Source organism: Falco biarmicus, chromosome 2 (assembly GCF_023638135.1).
Source record: "Falco biarmicus isolate bFalBia1 chromosome 2, bFalBia1.pri, whole genome shotgun sequence".
NCBI lineage: Eukaryota > Metazoa > Chordata > Aves > Falconiformes > Falconidae > Falco > Falco biarmicus.
This window is the reverse complement of record NC_079289.1, coordinates 65,425,097-65,446,546: the sequence shown is the minus strand read 5'-3', so window position 1 is coordinate 65,446,546 and position 21,450 is coordinate 65,425,097. Positions and strand designations below refer to the sequence as shown.

The following is a 21,450-nucleotide window of genomic DNA, read 5'->3' as shown; positions in this document are numbered from 1 at the left end:
AAACTTTATTGAAAACCTGGGAACATACCTTTCATGGACATAATTTGCAACTGATTAATCATCCACCCAGAGAAACAGAAATTCCTGCTACATGCTATTATTATTCATAGTAATAATGGTTTCTTCTTAAGATGAAACATAAAACCTCTGGCTTTTTGAAACCTTTTGCTAGGGCAAAACACAGCATACTTAATACCCTAAATGTTTACTCCAGTAGAATTCAAGGACTTTTACATGCTTTGCCGATTTAGAACCATGTGAATAAATAGCCTTTTCCTTTTTTTCACTCCACTAGTTTCTGCATAGTGTAACTCAAAGAATTGTTTTTCCTTTGACAAATGATGGGGAAAAATGCCAAGTATTTTCACTGTTGTCTGAAGTCTGCAGGTGGTTACTCCCTCTCCCCTCTATGTATCTGTGTAAAAGCTTTGATTTTTTTCATAGAACAGAAACATCTGTTGACAGTCTAGGAACATGTCTGAGAACAGGAAACAGTGAAGGAAATTATCTTCTGCTGGCAGCACATCAGAGGGCAGTAGATTATACTATTCAGAGCACACTGCAAGCCCTTTGCCCCAGTCACCCACCTTTCTTAGGACTAAATAGTAATTAACTTGCTTTGTATGCTTTGCATAAATTCTATCATGGCTAGTGCTTTGAACAGTAAAGGTTAAAGATGGAAGTAGACAGTAAATCCCTCCTGACTCAAGCTGCTATTCTACATTGCTAAAAAAAATCCACCCCCCAACTCATTTTTGGATGTATAGGAGCCACACATGCAGAAGACTACAATCTATAGAAACAGATGCAGATTACAGAAGGCTATAATCTACATACAAATGCAGAAGACTATATACTATGGAAACTAGAATACCAGTGTTATTTTAAAGATGGGTCAAATCCTGCTTCCTTTCTCACCTCTCATATTATTTCTCACATTCATAATATGACTATTAATGTGAGTAAAATGTGTAGAATTTCCCTCCATATCTCTGGAGTTTATTTACAACATACTCAGTGGAGTTCACACCCACCTATTTACACTGGAAGGAAAGCTAAAAGAAAATTATTCCATTTTCAGAGCCAAAGCAATTGAAAGTGGCAAATTTGCTATTACCCAAATGCACTAAATACTCTACCCTGCTGTGCATTGACATTGCAGTCTCTTTGAGACGGGATCATGCAATCAAATGGCAGTGGCATTTAACCATTAGCTTTCATATACTCAAATGTGTGGGTCATTCCCTTAATGTTTTCTGAGAGTGCAAACTCCTAATTTAAAATAAAAGAGTAGTCTTCCTCCCTCACTATTGCAAGCAATTGTAGTAAGATGTCCCTTACTGCACCTTCAAGGAATTTTTACCTCAAAGTTGCATTACTGCAGCTTGAATGACCAAAATACTAACATGAATGAGGAATCTCAATGTGGGCTATTACATCTCCACGTGGGAAGCCAATGGACCCATGTTCACGTCACGGGGCTAGAGGAAGCTGGACCAGTCCTTGGTTTTGCCAGCAGTGAAGGCTTTTGTCCTACACAGTGGTGCAGATGAAGAGCCAGGAGGGTCTGACACAGCCTTATCTCTGCCCCCACCCCCGGGGCTGCGGAACAGCACTAGGAGACCATGTGATAGATGTAGAGAGATGCTGCTGGGAAAGGAACTGGGAATCTCCTTTTCCTTCCCATCAACAAGCAAATAGCTCTTTGGCATCTAAACACAATGTGTTCTGTCTTAATGGTTTAGGCATTTCTGTTTGGTTGGCACAATACCAGCCCTTTTCCCTCAGGGAAACAAGTCACAGCAGGGAAGAATAAAGGGATTTTAAAGAATCTGCAATTCGGCTAAACCTGAAAGGAATTTCAGTAAAAAAAAAACACCAAAAAAACCAAAGCAGAAAGAGGAGCTGTATAACCAAAGGGCTTTTATCCCTGCCCGTGTGAGAGGCTCTGCAAACTGGAGGGAGAATCTCAAGAGGTTCTCCATAAAAAAGGCCTGACATTATTTTTCTTACTGGAAAATATCTGGCAACCAAACTAAAGCATCCTACCAGCTCCTCTGTAATGTCAATATATTCAGGCTGTATGCATAGTACTTACCTGTCTGGAAACAGAGGAATATCAGACTGCAGATTCATGGGAACAAATACCCTGAAGCCCTCCCTTGCCTCTGCGTTCTAGCCCAGAAAACACCAGTGAGATGATAGTTTTTCTGACAAGCCCTTCGATGCATCTAATATATTTATTATTGGGTTGTCCTAAGTGTCACCCAGTATCTGAGGAACAGTGGTTTTATTAAAGATATTATTTCAGTTATGTTCATGTTAAAGATTGTAGTTCCTTTGCAGATTTGAAGACCAGCAAACCTGGATCAGAAATCTTGATAAATGGTTTTCAACCAATTTCAATCTGTGAACCCCTAGACATTTTCTAGCAGGACAGGTCCTGGCACCACACAGAGAGACCTGCTGACAAGAGGCAATAGAGTTTTCACCTGACCATAAAAATAGTTCACAGGACCCTTCTTCAAAGACCCTTCTCTAGAATGATCTTCTGAAAAACATAGGCTAAATAATTTCATCCCAAGACACCTGCATCAGGTTCGTAACTTCTGGATAAGCTTCATAAGATCATGTTAAAAGAAGCTTGGTATTTAAATACTTCAGTGACAGAGAACCATCAATAACCCTGACAAAGCTGTTCCTGTAATTCATTATTGTCACAACTGTCTGCCTCATGGTCTGAATCTGTTTAACATTGACTTCAACCCACTGCACTTGTGCTTTTGTGTGAGAGATTAAAAGCCCTCTGTTATCAGATAACCTTTGATTATGTAGATACCTTAGAGGGGCCAAGATCAATTTGCCTCTCAAGCTTTTCTTTGATAAACAAAATAAATAAAACTTGTGAGTACTATTGCTAATAGGTGCCACTCCACATTTCAGGTTTTTATTCTCTGAACTCCTTCCAGTCGATAATGCCCTTTGCAAAGCACAAAGAAACACCAACCATAGCTGGAGTCAGTAATCCAGCAATGGTCTCACAGGCTATATCTACACTGCCAAATAAAGGCCACAGACCAGTCTCTGGACCTGAGGCCACATGGTCCCATCCACACTGCTCACACCTGCACAGTTTAGCATTATCCCTCTAGTTCAGATTTGTTCAAGAGAGCTTCTGGGGGTGCTCTGAAACTGAGCTGACGTGGCAGTTAACCATTAGACAGAGGTCTGATGTTTGAGTTTATATTCCACAGCAGCAGAGTAGACATGGCCACTAACATGTTACCAAATACCTGTCATTATAGGTAACTCAGCTTGGTCTTGCTAGTAGTCACTACTGTCCAGTTATTCATGGCTTATGTTAGCTCACTTAGCTACAGTATCTCCCTGGAAGATTCCTTTACGTTCAGAATTTTTTACCACATTGATGTTTCATCCCTCCTTAGACTTGCTGCTTTCCAAAACACAGTGGCTCCATCCTAGAGCTACAATGTCCTTCTTCTCTACTCTGCTTATGCATCAGATGAAAATACTAGCATGACAAAAAGGCATCCAAAACCCCCTCCTTTGGTCCAGGAAGGTTCTTCTGGCAAAAGCACAATTACATACAACAGCACCAATGTAACTGTGGTTACTGTCAGGGAGACCTTTACCTGAAAGCAGGTGATTTTGATTGTGTGCCAGAGCAGACAGCAATGCAGAGCTTCCAGGTTCTGATGTGGCTGGAAGCAGCAGACATCTGTAGGTATCTGTAACTCATTCCAGGGCTCTCAGTTAGGCTGGAGACCTGTCCAGCATGAGGAGCTCCTCTACCATCTGGATTGCAATGTTCAAAGAAGAGTTTTCATCCTTTGATTTAAAGTGTACTCAACTGCATTCGGATGCATGAACATAACTGTTAAGCGAACGCGGTCATCTTGCATTACAAAAGAGAAATCTTGGCAGATTGCCTTAAGCTGGTTGCAAGAGTCCTCCTTTGCTCCAACCCTTAAATTAAGTTCATAAAAAGTAATTCATTCCCCCTTGTAATTAATTGGTACTGTAGAAATGCTGTCTGTGCTTCCCATCTCAGTGTCAGATGCAAGGTCTAATACTACTATTAACACTGTGGGATAGCTGACCGTTGGCTTCAAAACGTACTGCTTACAAACTTAAGCACTTTGTGTTTAAGAAGTTTGTCAAGAAAACATTTTTCACCTCGGTGGACTGTCATTATAAAAATCACTACTGAAGTAGCGCTAGTTTTTAGTTATAAATGTTTAGTGCTCATTCTGCTTAAAAAAACCAACCCAACAAAACTCTTTATGGAATATTCTATGCCATGCTATTATATTAATGAGTCATACAGGATGAAAGTGGAATTAAAAGTAATTAGCTGTAATTTCATCTCATGTAGCACCATGGAGAAATTAAAATGCATTTACTGTTCTCCAGAGAAGCTAGCTAACTTAATTGCAATGAGAAATTACTTACTGAGTTGTGTTTTCTACCACCAGTCGTCAAGGTAACAACTTCGTTAGACATGGAATATGACTATTTGGCTTCTTCTTCAAAGGAAAGGCCAACAGGCTTGCTCAGAACATTTTCAAATGGCTTTTTAGGAGATCTGGCCCGAAGCACACAAGGCTTTGGGGCATGACAGAAAGTTTGTGTTACATGCCATGGGCTTATGGAGTCACCCTATAGTAAAATGCAGTGGTTGTCAGCGAAGCTCCTGGGCTGCTGCGACTCTTGCCTGCCTGCAATCTGCAGAAGGAGCTTCGAAGGAGGGCAGGGGAGTGATGTCCCCAGGCACTGCGTGTGCGATGCTCAGGCAGTGCTGGAGGTGCTCAAGCATCGCGCACAGGCAGCACCTGCCACCGCCACCCGCGGCGCGGGGACACTGCCGGGAACCCGCAGCCGGCTGTCGGGCAGGCATCCCAGCCTGCAGCACTGCGCTGGCGGCAGAATCATCAGGTCTTCACGGCATTTCACGCCGTGCTGCTCTGACTGACTGATGCCCCGAGCGGAGGTACCTCGTGCTGTTTCATTGTTTCAGCCATCATCGGGCTCACCGCCTCTAACCCAGCCCAACACTGGCTTTAAGCCGAGCCAAGCCAGCGCTGCAGCCCCAAGACCTGCTCCTGCCTTCCCTCTGCTCCCAGCCATGCCTCCCCACCGCTCGCCTGGGGCTGGCACCCACAGGTGACTGCCTGCCGGAGATGAACTGGATGGGGCACTCCATGGGAGCCAGCTTAGCGGGGATGAAGCACAGGGGTGAGTTTTCCCTTCGCTCTGCCTCAGGCAGGCTCCCATGGCTTAGGGCAAGAGGTGAGGCAGAATAGTGAAACCAGGAGAAGGAGGGTGCCACTTTTTGACCCACATTTAAAATCCCACAATCTATTCTTTTTTTACTGCAGACAGCTGGCCTGTACTCTGTAACCCAGAAAACACCAAGCGCTGACGTTTGCCAAGGCTGATAAACCTCAGGGTGCTAATGGAGCTTCCCTGCTCTCTTCAGGAGCTTCCCTTCTCAGGAGCACTGTGTGGCCAATGTGATTTTGCAGCTTTTCAGTCTAAAGGCATAGAATACTACATAACTAAGAGTATTTCACATGTGGTCTCTGTGAGAAAAAAAGCGGCACTCAGCTCCCTGATCTGGTTTCTGCAGCCCAGAAAGGCACAACACAGAAAGAAGACCAGAACTAAATCCTTTTGGACAAGCTGAAGGAACCAATACCCACACCCACTCACATTATTTTCTGCTGGGATTGGCTGGGACTGCAGTTTTATAGTTATTTGTTCATTGGATGGGGGCTGCCATCTCAGTATTACTTAGTACAGCAGCTTTTGAGCTCTACCAACTCAATTTGCATCAGCATCCTCCAGATGAAAAGCTCCATTTTCCCATTGCCATGTCTCTATGCTTCCCTGAAGGTAAGTTTACATAATGCCTGTCTTATTAAACAGTATAAACATACATAAAGAGAAGACAAATATCTCAAGTTTAGAAACTGAACTCCCAAATCTATAGGTAGTTACCCAGCAGTCTACAAGTTGCACTTAAACCACGTGGGTCCTGTTCAGCTACAGGTTCATTTCAGGGCTTATTGCCTGATGATATGTTCTATTTTAATTAATTACTTAAGCCACCTCTATTAAGAGGAAGAAACTAGATTATCTGAAAATGAAGTTAAATCAATGTGTCACAGAAGTGGCTTTGCAGAAGAGGAGAGGAATCCAAGGAACAACTTAACACTGCCTGGTTTGATGTGCATTTTAGATCTCATGATGGACAAGCAACTCTGCTTTTCCACAGCACCCTCCTTTCCCTTACACACATTTCCATCTAACATCTACATGAGTTTTGATAACTTCAGTCATCAATGTCAAGCTGGCACATAAGGTCAGAAGGAGTGCAAAATGGGACCCCAGGACTGGAGCCTGACTCTTTTTCTGTTCCAATTCTTGCACAGCTGAAGAGCTGAAAATAGATTGCAAAAATCTGCTATTGTAAATCAGAATATAATGTGTTGTCTCTGCTTTTAGGCAGGATGGGATTTGAACCTTTGCTCAAAGTGAGTGATGTCATGCCTAGGGCACCAAGAAGCCTCTCCTCTATTCATATGCAGTCACATTAAAATGCCTCCACTAGACAAGATCACTTATCATGTTTATATATAATATATTCTTTCAAAGCCACACATTTTTACCCCAGAGGAGCTACAGTTGGGACCTAGTCTCCTTCAGAATAACTACTGTTTGCAGAATTATCTTATATCACGAAAAACCTACAGATGGTCTCTTATTTCACTTCACCATTTCACTACTATGATCCAAGGCAGTCTGTAGGCAACCATTTGTGTTTGTGCTTTCTACAGAAGATGAGCAAACTGCCACTAATCTTGGGCAGGATAATCTTACAGATAAATGGATTTTTTCCTTTCTCTGGACCAGTTTTCCAAACATTTCACATTTCACCACTTTCTCAGTTTCTTATTTGTGGACACTTAAGAAAAATCTTGAATGGATTAGGGTCTGTATGTACAAAACTAGCGGTTTGAAATTGCAAAATAACTGAGCAAGATGCTCTTCTCCTCTGGCTTTTATAACATGATTTCCCTTAGCACAGTTCATTTCAGGTTTCAGTTCCTAATACAGTACCTTATCATACTGTTTTTTCAAATTGCTAGTGATAATGAAGTACGTCATGTTGCTGGCTACCCATAAAAGCTAACCTGAAGTACATCTGATTATTCTGCCCATTTGTCACTTCACCATTCACAATCAGAAGTTGTAAGCAGGTTATAATCTTTCGAAGGGTCACCATCCATTACACTATCCAAGCATTCATTCAAAGATGAGTCCATTCAACCCACCCAGATAAAAAACATGGAGACTGCTTTTAGGAGGCCCCTGAAATATGAACTATTTCAGAGGAACATCCTGGAAGCACTTCTAAGATACTTCAGTTAGACCAAATAAGCTAAGCTTTTCACTGGATCTTACAGGTGGTTCTCCAGAGGAACCCAGCTCCAAGCACACGGGGACAGACAGACAGGACAATGCACATGTGCAGCAGTTCTGATCCTTCCATTGCACAACATAAAATCAGTCTCTTAAAAACCACTTCCTTTTAAAGCAAGTTCATGCCTGACCATAAACTGCATTAAAACAGAACTTCAGCTAAGAGGATGTAGCAGTAATCAATGATAAGGTACATAAGGATCATTATCAAAGTCTTAGGCTTTATTAACACAGAAAATTCAGCCCAGTTCATGCTTTAAAGAAAGCCAAAAATGGTAATTAAAGGGCAAGTAATAAAGCATCCAAACGTTTTTTTTTCTTTTCTGTTGGTGATACACATTTAGAAAAGAAATCTAGTGCAACTTTAAAAATAGTTGAACTTGAATATGAATTCTTTAATTGTACTCTTTTAGGTTTTGTACAGCATCAATGTAAAATCTTGCATCTGGAATAACTCCGGGCAACAGTTCAAGCTGACTAGGTAGCAGCTTGGCAAAGAAAAAAAAAAAAGGGATGTGTTTGTGGACGAGTTGAATATATGGGTGCATTTGCAAAAGTGATGGCCAAGTGCATAATGGGCTGCATTAGCAAACCATCACCAGTAGGCTCAAGGAATTGATTATTCCTCTTTGCTGAACGCTCATGAGGCCACATCTCAGTACAGCATCCAATTTTAATACTTCTCCAATATAAGAAAGACCTTGACAAATTACAGTATGACCAGTGGAGGCCCACTAAATGATCAGAAGACTGAAGGACATGATATACCAGGATGGGTTGAAGGAACTGCATTTGTTGAGGGGAAAGGAAGGCTTAAGGGTATATTTATTGCTGTACTGAACTACCTGAAGAATTGTTATAGAGAAGACAAAGCCAAAGAGATATGTAGAGAAAGGATAATGGCAACAGTCCCAAGTTGCAATGTCACTGTTCTATGTTCCAGTGTTCTATTGGTATGATCTCCAAGCTCTGCAAGCTCTGCTTTTTTGCCTTTTTTTATTTTTTTCCTTTTATTAGTGGATCCCCTCCAATAAATCTGTCTGGATACGGTCCATGAATTGCACTCAACAAGATCAAAAACCAGTTCTTAGAGTCAAACAGAGAACACTTCCCTGGCCCTTGCTTTCTCTTAGAGCTTTCAGGTATATCCAAGTTTATCCCATACTTCAGGAAAATGCAACTGGCCATGTGTCAGTACTGATGTTCCATGATTCCCAGCTGAGCAAACAAAAAGATGATGCAAAGTCTTTGTCTCCATAGCTTAAAATATCTGCCCATGTTTTCGCTACCTGCCACCTTCCTAACATTCCTAGGAAGGCCTTGCAGGTAATTTCCTCACTTCCTAACTGGATTTCTTGCTGTTGGCTATTTTAGGTCCTGCCTGGGGGATAACTGCAAAGCTAAGAATCATGTGGCAATGGTCAGTGCTTGCAGTCATGGATAGGAGGGTAGCAGGTACTGCAGAGAATGTGTATGTGAGGTGGGATGTGGGGGTTCCCTGTGTGGTGAGAGGAGGCTGCTCAATGATCTCCATTAGCTGTTGTACAACTGAGCTATTTGCATCTGCTAAATAACAAAATGTCTCAAGCAAACTAATGGATTCCTGTGATCACCATATTTTTTCTGAAATAACATCACTGCACATTAACTCCACCTTTGATTTGTTTCATTTGGTTCTGGATTCTTCTTTTTTTTTAAGGTGAAAAGTGCAGCTGAAGGGACCAATGGTGAAATTAACTTTACACAGTAAATTACATCTGCATTATATTTTAAGTAAGCTACTGCTATTTTAAATCAAGCTACTTTTTCTTCAGTGTTCTTAATTTTACAGGTGCTGTGCTCCAGAGCTTTCTATTAAGCAAAGTGTTTTAAAATAATCTTAAATAATTTAAATACCTCTTTTCTGAAATACATCCCTTCCCTGGAAGAATTTTTGTCAATTTTATGCCTTCTTGGGAAGAACATAAAACAGAGAAAGTATTTTATAGTTCTATTTTTTTACAAAAGCAGGAGAAAACATGCAACATTTTGGAGACAGTACTAGTCACCGTTCCACAGCAGGCACACACTAAGGAAAAGCTATAATAACGTGATTTGTCCTCTTCACACCCCTCCCATCTTGAATGAAGTTAAAAATAAAATGAAAAACAGGTGACATTTCTTATCCCAAATTGATGTGAAGGATGGTGTGTTTGTTGGCAGTCTGAAGCCCGCCTGGCTTCAGCTAGTACTTCTCCCTCCAGGAGAAAAGGGACCTGGAGCCTTGGCATCAGTACCCTGATACTGGAGACAGAAAAGTGAACGCTGCCCAGCTCCTCTTCATGAAAAGTTTATAGCTTTAGTGTAGACCTGGGCACCTGCTCTGACATGTGAGGAGTCTGTCCTTTCCCTGGACGAAGGACAGTTTAGTCAGATCCTCCAGCAGTTAATCCTCATAGGAAGTGGCCAAAGTAGTGACAGCACGACACAGGTCAGAAAATGGCTGGTGCTGGCCTGTGGGGAGTGGATTGAACGCAGTGTTACTGCTCTCCCTGAAGGAAATTAGCTGTGACACAAAGTGGACATAATGCAGTGGCAATGACACCATAGTCTGCCCGACGCACCTTTTGATAAGCCCCCACCATTTCAAATTGGGAGCGCGCTTACACTACCGCCCCTACAGATTTCCCTAGGTGTGTTAGTCAAGAGAAAGTAGGTGATGTACCTCTTTATTTCACCTGATCCTATTAGGCTCCTTATCAGACAGAGGAGAATGAGATGAAGTGAGTGTGATCACATTGACACATAAATTAGTTTTCCAACAAACGTCACTATTAAGTACTTCTTTCTTCTGTAATATGGGAAGGAGACCAGAAGAGACAGATGCGATAAACAAAACTCGGCCCAAACGTAAAGAGTGGGAAATGGATTTCCATGAAGCACGTCATGCCATGACTGAAGCAGGTTCATGTTATCTCATTGTACATCTCCAGCACTCTAAGGGATAGCTGGATGGTGACCAGCTCCTTCCAGTCTCCAGCTCTGCACAGGTAGTGCAGTCATGCCCAGTCACTGACTTAACCAGGCACAGAACTGCACCCAAGACAGCAAGATGCTTTCTTCTTGGGTGAGTGCAATGACTTTATGCCTCGGTGCTCTCCTTCGACAACTCGCTGGCCCACTTTCTCCCCAGAGAGCACTGCAATAAGCTGAAACTTTTAGTCCGTAACAACAGATCACAGGCATGCTTTCCCAGCAAGCAATGCCACGCAGCTGTTTATGCTACAATAAAGAGGCAGCGAATACAAACTCTAGGTACTACGCATGAGATGTTGCTTCTTCAGATACAAGAGTACAATAATATTCTACTATGATACTGTTTAACTAGCCAGTAGTGTCATTTCTAGAATAGCTAACTAACATGTGAAAGAAACTTAAAGCCAAAAGAGCGTAAACTTACAAAGAAGATGCCTAGAAAGACAACAGGCCACACACTGTCCTTCAACACCGCAGCTCACCTCAGAGGAGGCGACACCATGTCTAACCTCAGCAGTGCGGGGCTGTGGCTGCATGGTTGCATTGAAGTTAAAAGGTGTGACTGTACAAGTGCCATCTGAACACCTCCTAATTATCACATCAGAGCAGGATAAAAATAAGTCTGGTTCCTGGGAAATTAAGAGACGGGTCCAGTATTTGAATAAGTGACAATGGTTTTCTGGGGCACAACCACTTAATTTTCAGGAGCAGGAAACCTAAATAGAAATCTGCTCCCCTCCTCTTTTAAGCAGCTCCCATGGAAAGGCTCCCTGGCCTTACACTAATCAGAGACAAAGTTATACCAGGTGTCATCCAGAGCAACAGCAGGGCAAGTCCAAGTAAAAGCATGACACTTCAGCATCATGCAGGGTCTGTATAGCACAAACCATGATTACAATCCAGAGTGTTTATTCATGCTCACATTGCACAACTCAGTTGTTTATACCAGTAGATGTCTCCTCTCTTGTGCAATGCACGTGAAGTTGTGAAGCCCACATTTGGTTTAAAGTCCTCTTCAATAACAGTAGAAAAGAAATCACTTTACAGGTTTATGTGCCAAATGATCCAAAGCCTAATGATTCTGATGAATCTGCTAACAGAAAATAGTTATACTGATGCCAGCAGAGTTATGCTGCCCCTCAATGAACATAAGCAGAAAGATGAACAGGCCCATGGTATTTCATAGCAGTGGGGGGTTATATACCATCATACTTGCTGTATTATGTAGCACACTACATGTGAGTTCAGACATCTATTAAAACATATAACTAATTATTTCCTGATGCTTTTGGAAATCAAAGCTCAATTAGAAGATTGGGTTTAGATTGATTTTTGGGTATTCTATCACAAAAGACAGAACAGCAAACAACACATATCTAACAGGTAAACTGGCATATTCAAATGACCCCACAACCTAGTCTGTCTTGTTCTTCTATTGATCCTTTCTGTCTAATATTTTAATTTGAACTTTGTGAGCCAAAATAATTAAAAAAAAAATGTTCTGTTTGTCTAGTGCTTACACAAGAAGGTCATGAGAAAGACTCCTAGGGACTTATAAACAGTCACAAACTACTAGCAACACTACCGCAACTGTAGTACTGTGAACACCTACAAATGTCCTTTTGAAACAGAGATAGCAATAGGTTTGGGGGAAGAAGGAGGATTGGGTTTTGAAGACACACTGGAAATACCAGTTGCTCTGGTTAAATGACCCATCCACCCCTTTGATAGCAGGCAGATGGTGAATTTGGGTTGTTTGTCATTCAGTAGGTTCCCCCTTCATGTTACATCTAACCAAAGCCTGCCGCTTTCTCCACTGTCTTTGCTCCAGCAGAATGTTCCCTTTGTGCTGTTGCAATCCACCTCCTTCTAAAAATCCCTTGGGGCCTTCTGGTGCTCATCACCATCTGGTGTATTCCATATCCTTCCTGTGCCCACAAAACCTTTGTGCAAAAGGAAAAAAATGCTGGTGGTGGTTCAAGTGCCTTCCCTTTCCTAAGCAGGTATGCATTTTAGCACATCTGTCATCACATCATTTTACATCATCTATGTATTTGGAACTCCCTGAGAGATGAATAAGCAATCGCCACTGTTTCTGGATATTGGCATGACAGGCTTTCCCGCTGATTTTTTGCCAAAAGACATTTCTCCAGCAAGCAGAACTATCAAAAAACCTAATATACTGCTAGACATAAACCAAAACAAAATGCTTTCCTGCTAGAAATGACATAAGTAATAAAAAATGAAAGATGACAGAAAATCACTGTACTTACTATGTGTCGTGCTGCAAACACTCCATCAACTACTGCACAACAGAATGCTGCCACCACGCCAAAGCTGATAAACACAATGGAGGCTACCAACTGAGAAGAGAAAAACAGATTGAGTAATGTTTTCAATACAAAACTTTAAGTAAAATAATTACACTAATTTTTCTAGTATTCTTAAATGCTATAGTTGACTTTAGATCAGTGTGGCAAGATGTCAGTCACAGACTAGTAAAAAAGCCAGAAATTCTTGATGCTGAGTTGACATACCATCAAGGTTACTAGAAAAGCTTAAATCTTTCTAGAGAAAATGAGGTCAGCTGCGAGAGTTATTAAATTCAATGGTGATTTCTTCTAAATCAACTTGTTAAATAAAACAGCAGTGGCATCCATAGGGAGCACAGCAAAAAGCCACATCACTGTTAGCTCACATAAATCTCTAGAGCTGTATTGCCATAGCAGTAGTTCACACATGCACATAAAGACATTGTAGTAAGTTAACTAGCCCATGAACTCTCAGAAAGCTTTTATCATCCCAAACCAAAGCTTATGGTAACTTAACGCCAGAACAAAATCAGAGACTCACAGGACTGGTACCTCTGGAAGGGCTGTGCGCCGGTCCCTGCCCTTGCTGGGGCTCCCAGCCTGCACCTCAGTCCCAGGTGGGCATAGCAGAGCTCAGTAGATGTCCCAGCCACAGCACAGGGAGCGCACTGCCTTTATTAGCCTACCAGCCACAGCTTCAGGCTCAGTCCGCCTCCCAAGCTACTTCATTTATTAAATGCTAATTCTTTACCAACAGGACTATAGATGGCACAAGACTAGAGCACTGCTTTAGCATAAATGGTGGTGGTGCAGAGGGCTCGGGGGGAAGGGCTGTGCAGGTTGGGCATGCTGAGCCCCTGGCTAGCCATGCTCACTTTATCTCCGAGGATGACCACAGCTGCAGCTCTAGCAGCAACTGCAGGGATAGCACAGCCCCAGACAGAGCAGGCTTACTGCCCAGTTCACTCTGAAGGAAGCAACAGAACTCAGAAAGGCCGAGCACTGGTGTGCGCCTCCATCAGAGACCAGTCAGCATGCTGTTACCATACACTCTTGAGACAACACTGGCTTATTCTGAGGGCAGATCTAAAGGATGTAGCACTGTGAGCAAGGTAAGATGAAGTAAATTCTGAAAAAGAAACCCCATGTACACCTGGCAAGGCACTCCCTTTGGGCTCATTAGCCCCAATGCCATCACTTGAGGGAGAGATGCTGTCACTCCCTCTCAGATTAGAGGGTTTTGTGACTTTGAGGACTCTATACCTTGAGTCTGGATGAGTAGGTACCTGCAGGACATAAGGTGAACCCAATCTGCACTCTCTGGCTATGTTTTTAATATAATTTAATGTACATCTCTCACGTCTCTGGCATTTCTCATGCAAAGACACAAGAGGAACCCTTTGAAGCAACCTATATGATAGGTTAATTTCAATTTACAACACTATTAAGTTATAGTTAATAACTGCAACAGCTTAAAAAAATTCCTTGAAAACTGAGTGTCCTTAATTGATAGAGCGCATGGACCACGGTTTCAGCTAAGAATTTGGAACTTCTTTGCTATTTACTAGTCATTAACTACTCCTTCACAACATGTATTTCAGAAATGCCCAGGTATAGATTACCAAAATGTCCTGGTCCCAAAATTAACATCCATACAGTTCACATATGCCCTTTGCCTATACAAAATACATACCTGCATCACCTAAATACTGTTTTCACATGTGTAAAATCTGTAAGGCACCACAAACCCACTTGAAAAATGGACGCTTTAGCTTATGTTAGGCTAAGAACAGTACAATGTCAATAGTGTCAGCAGGGGACACAGCACTGGTGATTTCCTTAAAAAAGTTTATATAGGGCAAGTAAGAAATTACAGCCATATAAGCCCATAGCACTGTAGACACAGTCAGAGAAACATATGGGAATAAGAGCTCTCAGTGAATCAGCAAAAAGTACAACTTAAAAGCAAAGAATCACAGCTTTCAAATGCTTTCTGATACAGTCCTTTAAATCTTTCTTTAGCTCATGGCTCTTAGATCATGTAATCAGAGGTGAGCCAGCACTGCCACAGGGATTGCTTCGTAATTGGAATCCTCAGCGTGGGGAGGAACTGGGCACACAGAAGTGCCTGAGGCTGATGGTACTAGCTGATCATGGGAACCTGCAGCGTTCCCCTTGCAGCCAGCTCCATCCTGCTGTAAGGAGGTGGAAACCCTAAGAAAGCACTGTTGGCTGCATCACCCTCCGATCTCTGCCATCCCTTGGCTCTCCGGTATGGCAGGTCATGTCTTATGAATCTGGCTGTCGAGATCTTGGCATGCAACTCATCAGATCAAGAAGGCTGTGGGCTCTCGTAGAGAGCTATTATCACTGCAGACCAGTGGGCTGTGCTGCCCTGTGGCAGCTGCATTTGCTACAGACTCTGATCTCTTTATCTCAAAAAGCAGCAGTGTTTAAAAGTTCAGATTAAGTCATTAGCATCTGATACCTCTATCTTGTTTTTCAAGTCATAGCAGTCAATCAAATAATTAGTGGGCTTAGCCAGGTGTTTCCAAATTGCCTGAGCTCCACGTGAATTTACTGGAAGCTGACCTCAAGGTGGCTTTTCATTTCACACATGAGCAACTTATTGATGAACTACAATCCCCAAACCAACGTTTTCCACTCGTGCAGATCGCTTAAATCACCTAATGAGTATGCTGGCCTTTCAGCATTGCCATATAAGCTGTCAGAGACTGCATATAAAGGTGGACAGTAAACTGTAGTACAGACAGGAGCTATGGAGTTGGCTCTGCGCTCCCCAGTCATGTTAGTGATTATCTCTACCCATTCAAGGAGCTGCATGCAAGTTCAAGGTGGTCAGCCAGTCTGCTGTTCTTATCCATGCCTACTAGCAATTACTTCAGTGAGTAGTCCCTCTGAAATAGAAAAGGACCATTTCTTGACTGAAGACATACTAATAACAACGCCAAAGTGGCAGAATTAAAATTACACATTTATATTCTCTTTCAAACCTCCCAATGCTTATTAAGAATGTGAGAAACATAAACAAAGTAAAAAATTAATTACTTCTAAAAATCGCAGCCAAGAAAGCCAAATGAAGAGCTGTTGTAAATTGAAAAGCTAATTTTCCTGAGTGGTATGTGATTGCCAGAGTTGTGAGTTCATGAGCCTAACAGTGTCCAGAAAGAAAAGCAGTGCAGTTCACTTAAACATAGAGAATTCTTTTTGACAGGTAAAAGAAATAGCACTTTTAAAAAAATAAACACTGACCCATCACATCATGTCATCTCCATTTTTAACAGCAGTAGGTTTTGTCAGGAAAACTATTATTTATAACAACATATTTTAACAGTTATTCAAGAAACAGTTTTGCTCTTGCTGTTCCATTGCTGGGCAACCAGGCTTCTCTGCAGCTGTTACTGTCAGAATGTGTTTACTCCTGGTTCTGGTACAGCATACAATAATTTGGTTACTTGGAAGGCAACCATGAAGCCAGTTACTAAACACTGAAAGCTATACTGTGTGGGCCTAACAATCAAACCCAAAAGCCAGTTGTTTAACAGAGGTGTTTTAGCAAAAGGGAGAGCAAAACAGCACTTGGAATGAGGAACTTTAGGACACAGTGTTAACTGAAGAGCTGTTACTTAACTTCAGTCGTGTCACAGAAATATGGAAACACTCAAAAATGCAAAACTAGTGAAAGGCTGGATTGCTAAATTCTTACATGCTGCCTTCTTTCAGGAGTGTCATGCATTTTATTGCAGAATTCACCTGTCTTAGACAACCTCTGGTCCTTCAGCAGGCACAGAGCGCCACTGGCTGCACTGTGCAAGTCAGCCTAGTGAAGGCAACAGAGCCAGGGGACACCCTGTGGCCACAGAAGCTGGTCACAGACACTGTTCAGCTGTCCGAAATGCACCTGGCACAGATACTTGGCAACCAACAGTTTCCCACAATGATTCCCAGGCATGGTTTTGGAGTTCAGAGATGGCAATGGACCAGATCCAGCAGGGACTTTGATGCGGCCACCCTGGCTGCAGCCACACTCTCGTGTAAGCACCACACCTCAGGTCCCCAGGCACTTGGTGTGCTGAATCACATGCTGCTGGCACTGTGTCCCTGCTGTGTGACACGTGGAGATATGCAGCCAACATTTGCCAGCAGACACACAGAAAATCACATCACTCCCCAGAAGAAGCACCTGCTTGCTACAGGCTGGTGCATCGCTGGCTGTTTCCAACATCCCTGTGAAACACCTCTGTGAGGCTCACTGGGCTCTAGGTCTCCATTCTTGCATGTAACTGGTTTCCTCGTGGCTCTAATTTAGCCCTTACCTGTTCTCAGTCAAAAGGCACAACTGCCCAGATAATGACAGTCATTTCTAGCCCCAGGTGCTGTGTGAGATGCCTCATTCTCTTGATTTAAACTAAGTAGATGTGAGAATTGGAAACCTGGAAATTGCACGGATTTATGTTTTTGAAATCACCTCGGTATTGGATGCAAGTTACATTATATCTAACAGACTCACTTCGCTCATGCTAAATGGCTAGTTTTGCATTGCACAGCCTCCAGTGTCTCCAAGCATTCTGCTGTTCATCAAATCTCTCTGGGATTTTTCCCAGGCAGAGGAAGAATCACAATTACCCTCATCAATGTAAATTGAGAAGCACTGCCATCTAATACACTTTGCTGTGGAAAGTGAAGGCTTTGCAAAAGGCTGTGTAAATGTTATGCCACAGGTTTGTAAAGCCCTTTTTATCCCCACACAGTTCAAGCAAACGTATTCGGAAAAGAAATACATAGGGCAGTTTGTTGTAGACTGCCCCTAATATTACATTTGCCAAAATACAGTTTCATTCTGTGGGCCTTTTTACTGGTTTGATTTCCATATGTCTCCAAGCTCAGAACTTAATACAGGCTTAAATAGATCTCCTGCACTTTTTTAGTACACTGGGGATGAAGAGGCAAGAGCAGATTACAAAAATTGTATCACAAATCCAAAACAGAGAAAGACTTTCCACCCCTGGTGCAACATCAACCAGGAGCTGCATCTGTTACCATGGCACCTCGGCAGGGCTGTAGATTAATAGTCCGCAAAACTAAGGCAATTAAACTCATTGCATTGCATTTTGGATGCTGCTATCAACTAAACGCTGCCTGTCCTGTGAGGTGGGCAGTATAAAAGTACCTTTAATTATGAGTTAATTTTCTCTAATTTAGAAAGTCATCTCCTGTGTGGCCCCTTCTCCCCCCCAATGGCCACTTTTTTTCCCCTGCCCTTTGGCACAGACGTTTTGCTGCTGTGATGCAAATTAAACTCAAGCAAGGCTCCTACCACACTGGTTTTCACAACTAGGCTAATTAGGAGGTTTCTTACTACACCAGGTAATGTGCTTTACAATTTATGGCCTGCCAACTTATTCTTTCCAAAGGTTGGTTCTTCAGTAATAGCACTGCTGTAATTGAGGCTCTGCTGGAGGGTTGTCACACTACAGGAGACAGGATTATGTCATGTTCGTTATTCATTAATGCCAATTCCAGTTACAGCAGTAGTTACAATGACATGAATTCGTAGTGATGAAAGACTTCTATGACTGCCCAACCTATGCCTGCAGAACTATGTCCTAGACTGGCTTCCAGATGAAGGAAGGAAGAAAAAGAAACACAAAATGTCCCTTAATTTCAAGAGCACCAGTTTTGATACAGCTCAGGAAGACAATGGCTGGGGCTGGGATCCCATGCATAAACACGTAACTTGCTTCTGACTGTAATATACCTAATAACAGCAGATACCTTTATTACCAGGAAGGCCTCCAGACAGAGGTGTCACACACATGGTGTTGTCAGGTGTTTACATCAAGTTTTGTGTCTAGTCCAGGTGACCAAGTTGGAAACCTACAGCCTTTCCGCAGTATCATCACTATTGAATTCAGGAAGTCCAGTCATAATGCTGCTGAGTATTATCAGCAACAACACAAATCTTTGATTCTGATTTTCTTCCCTCTCGCTGTTGGTAATAGCACCTCAGGGCACAAAGCTGAGCCTATGTGACTGCCCACTGCCATCTGAAATGGCATCTCACTCTGCCGCCCTTAGTTTGGTTCCCTGATGTCCAGCCCTCTCTCCTGCTCTCTCCCAAAAAGGTCCATCCCTGCATGTCAGCTCCTGTGCTTGCCCAAAAACACAGCAAGCCAGTGCAATTTACTCACTATGCAGAAAACTATTTGCTCCCCCAAACGAGTTACATCAGATAACTGTAAGGAGAGAGGAGCACTAGATCCGGTGCAAATGAGAGGGTGAGACCATGTGGCCAAGACAGAAGGGAAGGAGGTAGAAGTGCTGGCAGCAACCATCAGGGTGTCTCACTTCATGTTACTTGTACTCCTAGAGATTATCAAAGTAGAAGCTAGGTTTTAGCCATAATGAATAAATGTTAAGGACTGGGCTTATTTTGCTGTCTGTGGTCAAGGAGACTTCTCTTTTACTGCCTGTAAAGAAGTCTGCTGTTTTCCAATATCATGTCAGGGATAATTAGGAAAAATAGCAATGTGAAAAGGCCAGTTGGTGTAACACAGGCAGGGGAGAGGTCCCATGAGAAATTTAAGTAACCTCACATGGATAAAAAGGCAAAATTAATTAGATAAACAAATGCTGGGAAAGAATACAGAAACCACATGAGAGGTATCAGGGAGAAAAAACAAGATCAAAATCCACTTTCAAAATAAAGGTGGCATTTTCATTCAGAAAATTTATCTTTTTTTCTTGCCCCACATCCTGAAGGGCAAAATATTGAAAGGCAGAATTCACAGTATCTTCTGTCATGCCTTAGATACCCACAGTTAATTTATATCATATGCAGGCATAGTTAATGCATATTGCTTTCTCTTTTTCTCTTCCAGCAGTGTTGATGCTCAACTTTTGCAGATAATTCATCAATTAGGCTACTCACAAGGGCAAGGGACTGTAAAAGTGCCCATGGACAGGAAATGTGCAACAGGGTGACTTAATGGTCCCAGCTCTCCCCCAGCCCAAGAGGGCTTATGCAGCACAGTTAAGAGAAGAAAGGGAGCACAAGTTCTCAATCTGCTTATTCCAGCTCCTCCAGGCACACACAGAGATCTTTAGGACAGTGACTGTTTCTTTACTAGTCAGATAAACAGACTTCCATAGTTATTGGGGACTTCACTTGCACCATTTGCTGCAACAATTAGTTATGGAGGTGGGGGAAATCAGCATCTGATCACATCAACACATGCTCAGGGTTGTGTGATGGGTCCCATGACAGGAGATGGCTCACACAGCCATCTTTACTTCCCATTTCTCTTTAGAGTATGAAAGCCCATGGTTCAAAACTACCCCTTAGTATCCTTGTTATTAAGCTGCTCAGGGGGCTTCACCAGCCATTCACGCACAGACCATCCCTCCCGTCCTCCTTCCCCCACACCCCGTCAGCAGCAGCTGTGTTGTTCTTACAGGTGTTGAGCTTAACTCTTTTGCAACTCCAGCCACCTAGAAAAGTGGCATGGAAACATTCTGCCTTAACATTGTACTGTCCAAATAAAAACCTTGTATGTTAACTCTCATAGTTCTTAGCCTAAGTGTATTGATTGATTTCACCTTCTAGAAAAGTTCTCTTGACCATTAATCCTCAATTTATACCAATCCACTTTGCAGTACTCCTTCAGTAATTTATCTTTTCTTCTAACCTGCTAAAGCATTGAAGATATAGTTTCTGAGAAAGATGCTATATGAAATAAAGATGAATTTTCCTGTATTTTTATCTTTGAACAACGGAAGAATGGCGAGAACTAAATCAATAGCCATTACGAAACATGAAACAAAGTTATTGAGAAGGATTACCTGATTAATACCATCTTCCTTCTCTCATAATCTAATATCAGCTACAAAACCAGACCTAAAACAGCCAGAAAATTATTTCAAATTGTTTTACAAGCAAATCTTTACCAGAATGACCAATCTACCAAATGAAATAACACACACCAAGCAGTTTCTGTGCACTTAGACTTCAAAACTGGAGTCACCATTACATTGCAAGCAAAGAATGAATTTGATATATGTGTAAATGAACACATATTAAATTCAATATAATTCATTCACTGATGAGTAAACGCTTGTCTTGACTCAGTTAAAAATGTCACCACTGATGACGTACTATTAGGTCTCCTGAGAGTCTGGGAGAGTCTTAAGAGTTCCAGCCACAGGAGTCCAGCAGACATGACTAAAACAATGTTGGAAGAAAGACTGAGCTGTACTTGGCTCACATTTTCCAAGACAAGAAACAGAAGGCAACCTAAAAATGTAATATTTTAAAATTCCTGGGGAAGGGTTAGGTTTTTTATTGGTGGTCTTTTAAGCCCCCACAGCATCTGAGAACCTGGGTTTATATTCCAGTAACCACAGCTACCAGTTTCCTCCTAGTGGTAGCGCAGCTTAGCTTCATTCAGCTCATTCAAACAGCACTGCTGTATTTTCTCCTCTGTCTGAGCTGATAAAAACCACCCTAATGATTCACCCTCTCTAGTTCAAGCAGGTGCAGTATACATGCTCTGTTCCACCCATGTTTTAGCTGCTTTTAAAGAGAATTGTTTAAATA

At 42.2% G+C, this 21,450-nt stretch overlaps 1 protein-coding gene across 2 annotated transcripts in view; it reads right to left on the bottom strand.

Annotated features, from left to right (window-relative positions):
- TMEM255B (transmembrane protein 255B) overlaps positions 1-21,450 on the bottom strand; it is a 76,221-nt gene that overhangs the window by 32,621 nt on the left and 22,150 nt on the right. Inside the window, exon 4 of one of the 2 annotated variants that reach the window (XM_056329931.1) lies at positions 12,795-12,884. The exons of the other annotated variant lie outside the window; for it this stretch is intronic. Coding sequence (XP_056185906.1) covers positions 12,795-12,884 — 90 coding nt within the window. The remainder of the gene's footprint in view (positions 1-12,794; positions 12,885-21,450) is intronic. 2 annotated transcript variants of the gene reach the window in all.